The sequence below is a fragment of the Mandrillus leucophaeus genome, unplaced genomic scaffold (assembly GCF_000951045.1).
Source record: "Mandrillus leucophaeus isolate KB7577 unplaced genomic scaffold, Mleu.le_1.0 Scaffold141, whole genome shotgun sequence".
NCBI lineage: Eukaryota > Metazoa > Chordata > Mammalia > Primates > Cercopithecidae > Mandrillus > Mandrillus leucophaeus.
Genome location: NW_012101377.1, coordinates 2,012,959 through 2,019,075, shown reverse-complemented (window position 1 = coordinate 2,019,075; position 6,117 = coordinate 2,012,959). Strand labels below are relative to the sequence as shown.

The window sequence follows — 6,117 nt, the reverse complement described above, 5'->3', positions numbered from 1 at the left end:
TTTTTTGAGACAAGAGTTTTGCTCTTGTTGTCCAGGCTGGAGTACAATGGCATGATCTTGGCTCACTGCAACCTTCGCCTCCCGGGTTCAAGCGACTCTCCTGCCTTAACCTCCTGACTAGCTGGAATTACAGGTATGCACCACCACACCCGGCTAATTTTTTGTTATTGTTGTTGTTTCTTTTTGAGACAGAGTCTAGCTCTGTCGCCCAGGCTGGAGTAAAGTGGCGCAATCTCGGCTCACTACAACCTCTGCCTCCTGGGTTCAAGCGATTCTCCTGCCTCAGTCTCCCGAGTAGCTGGGATTACAGGTGCCTGCCACCATACCCAGCTGATTTTTGTATTTTTAGTAGAGACGGGGTTTCACTGTGTTGGCCAAGCTGGTCTCGAACTCCTGACCTCGTGATCCACCCGCCTCAGCCTCCCAAAGTGCTGGGATTACAAGCGTGAGCCACTAAGCCCAGCCTAATTTTTGTGTTTTTAGTAGAGACGGGGTTTTGCCATGTTGACCAGACTGGTGTTGAACTCCCGACCTCAGGTGATCCACCCACCTCAGCCTCCCAAAGTGCTGGGATTACAGGTGTGAGCCACCGCGCCCGACTCTGAGAACTACTCACTTTCAAGACCCAACTCAGCTATCAGCTCTTTGGGGAAGCCTGTCTTTCCAGATAGGGTACCTGTCCTCTCTGCTACTACAGGAAGAAATGGACACTAGTTTTCCTTAGCATTTCACACCCAAATTTGCTCATAATGTGTGTCCATTTCTCCTTGTTGTCTTTGGAAGGGACAGTATCTTCCTTATCTTTGTAACCATTCCAGTGTTCAGCACAGTGTCCACCTCAATAGAGGCACCAAAAATATTTGTTGAGGTGTGTGTCTCTCATATACCACTGTGAGCTTGTCTGCATACCTTATGGCCAAGAAGGGCTCAGGGAACATGGGCTGAATAGATGAGAATGGCTGAGTGTCCATGTGTCCTCTCCTTTCAGCCTAAACCCTCTATCCTATGCCCATAGGAGGCAGTGACCTTACAAGCAGCTGTTTCTACTCTAGCATGTGACCCTGCTCATATACCTTTGCTAGCCTAGGACTACTGGTCCTCCCTGATCCAGCCTCTGTTGACCTTTCCCACTCCACTTTTTTTTTTTTTTTTTAACTCTTCCTGCTCTAAGATCTGCATTTTGTTTACCTTCCCCGAAACACACCAGGATGCTCCAATCTGTGTGCTACTGCATGTGCACTATTACATTTGCCTGCTTCTCTAACTGAAACACCCTTTTCCTCTCTTGTCCACCTAGGAAGTGGCTAATACAATTCAGACTATCCCCTCCTCCAAGAAGCCCAGAGGAAATTAAACATTCTCTCCCCTCTGCTCTACTGTACCTTGTAACTGTTGGGCTCATCCCAGTGTAGTATTACTTGCTTGTTCGTGTCTTGGCATCCTCACCATCTAGCATAATATCCAGTAAGGAGGGTCTCAGTGACTACACGCTGAGAGAATCAAGACATCACCTTCTGCTAGGATAGTAGTGTCATCTTTCAGAGGTTTTTTATTTTTGAGATGGAGTTTCGCTCTTGTTGCCCAGGCTGGATCTTGGCTCTATCTTGGCACTGCATGATTGCAGTGGCACGATCTTGGCTCACTGCAACCTCTGCCTCCAGAGTTTAAGCAATTCTTCTGCCTCAGCCTCCTGAGTAGCTGGGATTATAGGCATGCACCACCCACCATGCCCGGCTAATTTTGTATTTTTAGTAGAGACAGGGTTTCTCCATGTTGGTCAGGCTGGTCTCAAACTGCTGACCTCAGGTGATCCACCTGCCTCGGCCTCCCAAAATGCTCGGATTACAGGTGTGAGCCATGGTGCCCGGCCTTATTTTTATTCTTTTTTAAGACGGAGTCTTGCTCTGTCACCTAGGCTGGAGTGCAATGGTGCGATCTCAGTTCACTGCAACCTCTGCCTCCAGGTTCCAGCGATTCTCGTGCCTCAGCCTTCCAAGTAGCTGGGACTACAGACATGTGCCACTACGCCTGGCTTTTTTTTTTTTTTTTTTTTTTTGAGACTGAGTCTCACTCTGTCGCCCAGGCTGGAGTGCAGTGGCATGATCTTGACTCACTGCAAGCTCTGCCTCCCGGGTTCACGCCATTCTCCTGCCTCAGCCTCCTGAGTAGCTGGCACTATAGGCGCCCGCCACCGCGCCCGGCTAATCTTTTTGTATTTTTTAGTAGAGATGGGGTTTCACCGTTGTCTTGATCTCCTGATCTCATGATCTGCCTGCCTTGGCCTCCCAAAGTGCTAGGATTACAGGCGTGCGCCACTGCGCCCGGCTGCGCCTGGCTAATTTTTGTATTTTTAGTAGAGATGTGGTTTTACCGTCTTGGCCAGGCTGGTCTCAGACTCCTGATTTCCAGTGATCCACCCACCTCAGCCTCCTGAAGTGCTGGGATTACAGGCTTGAGCCACTGTGCCAGGCCTTTCAGAGGTTTTATGTCCAGCTTTACCACTTCCTAGCTGTGTGACTATGGGCAAGTCACTATAACTCCCTGAGCTCCAGTTCTTCATCCACTGGAGTGACAGTACTTTATTCCCAGGGTTGTCATAAAAGTTAAATTAAGGCAAGGCCTGAAATACATACAGAGCAGCATCTGGTACACAGTGAGCATTCAGTTCGCAGTAGCTATCACTGCTACCATGGCCTCTAGTGCCTCCTCATCTCCTCTCTCCTGAAGAAGGCAGTACCCACAGAGGCTTCAGAAGCCACATGTGGGGACTTTCTAAACCAGAATCTCACACCTCTGCAATACGTCTCACACACCCGAAGGGAAAGAACCACAGGACACAGGCTTGTTGGGAGTATAAAAATAGGACTTTTTTCCTTATCACATCAATTATCAAAGAAACAGTACATAACAAAAATACAAAGCTCTGGTGGATTTTTTTGTCTTTTTTTTTCCCCCCTCCCGCTCCTACCCAACAGCCCCTTGCCAGGGAGCCCCTGGCTGAAGCCTGGACGCTGTCCCTGAGGTCACCCCAGAGCTCAGGAGAAACGGTGGTCCAGGTCTCTCTGGGGGCTAGCAGAGTATGAGTAGGCCTTGCCCAATACCAAGCGGTCCCGGAGCAGCTTGAAGAAGGCATAGTAGTTGCTGAAGAGGATGAGGGCCAGCGAGATGGTCTGGTGCCACTTTTCAGAGGACATTAGGGAGTACAGCTGGTAGACAATGACAGCGCCCTCCAGCAGCAGGAGGATGTTAAGGATCCGCAGGGGTTTGCTGAAAAAGAACTGCAACCGGAAGGGGGTGGGCATGGCTAAAAGGTATGCTCCAGAAACCTTCCTCCTGGATAGGGGTTCTGGGTGGGCCAGTGAAGGGGACAGGCTCTTGGGGCCCCATGCAGACATGGGTGGGGTGGAAGACTTTCTGGGGTTGGATGTGGACTTTGCCACCTCATCTGCCTCTGCTTGTGGTATTCCTCCTGATAGGACTGCTGCTTCCCATGTAAGTCATCTAAGATCCTGTTCAACTTCTACCTCCCCTAGGAAGTCTTTCTTGACAGGTTCTGCTTGCTCTCTCAAACTCTTTATGTGGTCTAAAGTCAACACCTTTAAAAAAATTTTTTTTTTTGACCAGGCGCAGTGGCTCACAGCACTTTGGGAGGCCGAGGCAGGCAGATCACGAGGTCAGGAGATGAAGATCATCCTAACACGGTGAAACCCCGTCTCTATTAAAAATACAAAAAATTAGCCGGGCGTGGTGGCGGGCGCTTGTAGTACCAGCTATTCAGGAGGCTGAGGCAGGAGAATGGCGTAAACCCAGGAGGCGGAGCTTGCAGTGAGCTGAGACAGAGCCACTGCACTCCAGCCTGGGCGACAGAGCAAGACTCCATCTCAAAAAATAAAAAATAAAATCAATCAATTTATCTATCTATCTATCTATCTATCTATCTATCTATCTATCTATCTATTGATAGATTTTTTAAATTTTTAAAATTTTTTTTTAATTTTAATTTTTGAAAATTTTTTCTCCCTTATCCACTGACCCTCAATAACATCAACAGCTTTTAATGTCATCTCCTGGCTATTGTTGGGCCTGAACAAATTAGAATCCTATGACACAGGCATGGAAAGTTATTACAGACTCTACAGCCTGAATTACCTACTACTTCATAGGTAGCATCCCTAGCTAGGCTGGAAGCTGCCAAGGTACATGGCAACAGCTCACTCTCAACAGCAAGGTAGAACGCAGGGACTAAAAAAAAATTTCTCATCAGTTCAAAAAAGTGCAGAGTGTCTAGGGATTTTGATTCCACAGGGGCCAAGGTACCTAAATCTCAAGAGCTGATTACAGGACAGGAGAAGTGGCAGGAAATGGGAGGCCAAGAGACCAGGATGTCAGGCTCAGCTCTGCACTTAACAGGCTGCAATACTTTGGGCAAGTCCTTTTCCTCCCTGGGGCTTGGATTTCTCAACTGTGAAATGAACACATCAGCCTAGGTCAGTGATTTCTCACGTTGTGTCCTTTGAGCCCCAGGTTTCAAGGGGATCCTTTAGGAGTTACAGGAGGGGTGAGCAGGAAGTGAAGGGGGTTCTAACTCCTCCAAACAGAGCAGCGCCAGGAGGTCCCATATATTGGATTTTGGCCTCTGATTGTGTTTAAAAAAAAGGGGGGGGGCGGATTTCATAGTGAAATTAAAAAAAAAAAAAAAGAGATCACTATTTTAGATAATTTTCAGCCCTTTCCATAGCTAAGTCATGAGTCATTACCATTACATCTCAAGTTTCGCAACAAGGCAGCCTTTAACAAGTTAAACTCTCTAAGCTGATTTCAGTATCTAAAAACAGAGATAACCCTAGCATATCTTTCACATACAAGGTTCAGGGGAAGGCTGACTAGGAAGGTGCATGGAGAGTGCTTAAGGACATGCCTGGCACACAGTAACAAATAAAGACAGTATTGTCTTTCACTGCCAAGAGCCCCTTCTTTTACTATCATCTTCTCTCCCTCTGTCCAATGTCCTGAAAGATCTACAACCAAATGAGCTGCAGTTATTTACTTATTTTATTTTATTTTTCCGAGAATGAGTCTTGCTCTGTTGCCTGGGCTGGAGTGCAGTGGCGTGATCTCGGCTCACTGCAACCTCCGTTTCCCGAGTTCAAGTGATTCTCCCTCCTTAGCCTCCTGAGTAGCTGGGATTACGGGCGCCCGCCACCATGCCTGGCTAATTTTTGTATTTTTAGTGGAGACGAGGTTTCATCATGTTGACCAGGCTGGTCTGGTCTTGAACTCCTGACCTCAGGTGATCCATCCACCTTGGTCTCCTAAAGTGCTGGGATTACAGGCGTAAGTCACCATGCCCAGCCGAGCTGCAGTTATTAAGTGACAATTTGTACGGCTATCCTTGTGCTACATGTGTGCACTGTCTTCCTTTGGATTGGGGAAATACTGAAAATAGCTTTCTCTTGCAATGACATCACATTCCTGCCCTGCAGATCCTCCCACCCTCTCCCTCAGGCCCCAATCCTCCTTCCCCGGGGAGGAGACTCACGTGGAAGCGGAAGTGGGAGACATCAGAGGGGATAGCCACGTTGTAGTGGCCTACGGCTTTGTAGACGTTCTTGCTGTGCTTCACCAGCACGCCCTGCGGCCACATGCATTCTTCAGTCCACCTGGAGGCACAGCCCAACAGTGCCCCTTATCCCCAGCTCACCCACAAAAGGGGTACGAGAAGAATGGGCAGGAGGGAATCACCAGGCTCTACTCCCATTTCTATCACTTAGACACACTGACTTTCCTTTTCTGGGTTTCAGTTGCCTCCCCTGTAAAATGGGGTAAGAATCATGCGGAATTCACTGTACTGTGAGTTAGAATGTCTAGGGCTGACACTAATTACTCAGAGATTGTTGAGAAAATCCTTTTTCCTCTCTTGGTTCCTTTGCTTCATCTGGTCTCACCTCTTGCCTCCAAATGGTCCACCACACAGTTGTCTGAGTGGTCTTTGTAAAATACTAAGCTGAGGCCGGGCGCGGTGGCTCAAGCCTGTAATCCCAGCACTTTGGGAGGCCGAGACGGGCGAATCACGAGGTCAGGAGATCGAGCCTATCCTGGCTAACACGGTGAAACCCC

The 6,117-nt window shown here is 48.3% G+C and overlaps 1 protein-coding gene across 1 annotated transcript in view; it reads right to left on the bottom strand.

The window, feature by feature from the left end:
* Window positions 1–2,842: 2,842 nt before the first annotated feature.
* TMEM39B (transmembrane protein 39B) overlaps window positions 2,843–6,117 on the bottom strand; it is a 28,301-nt gene continuing 25,026 nt past the window's right edge. Inside the window, exons 8-9 of the mRNA XM_011974033.1 lie at window positions 5,540–5,660; window positions 2,843–3,278 (exon numbers count right to left, since the gene is read on the bottom strand). Coding sequence (XP_011829423.1) covers window positions 3,036–3,278; window positions 5,540–5,660 — 364 coding nt within the window. The 3' untranslated portion in view covers window positions 2,843–3,035. The remainder of the gene's footprint in view (window positions 3,279–5,539; window positions 5,661–6,117) is intronic.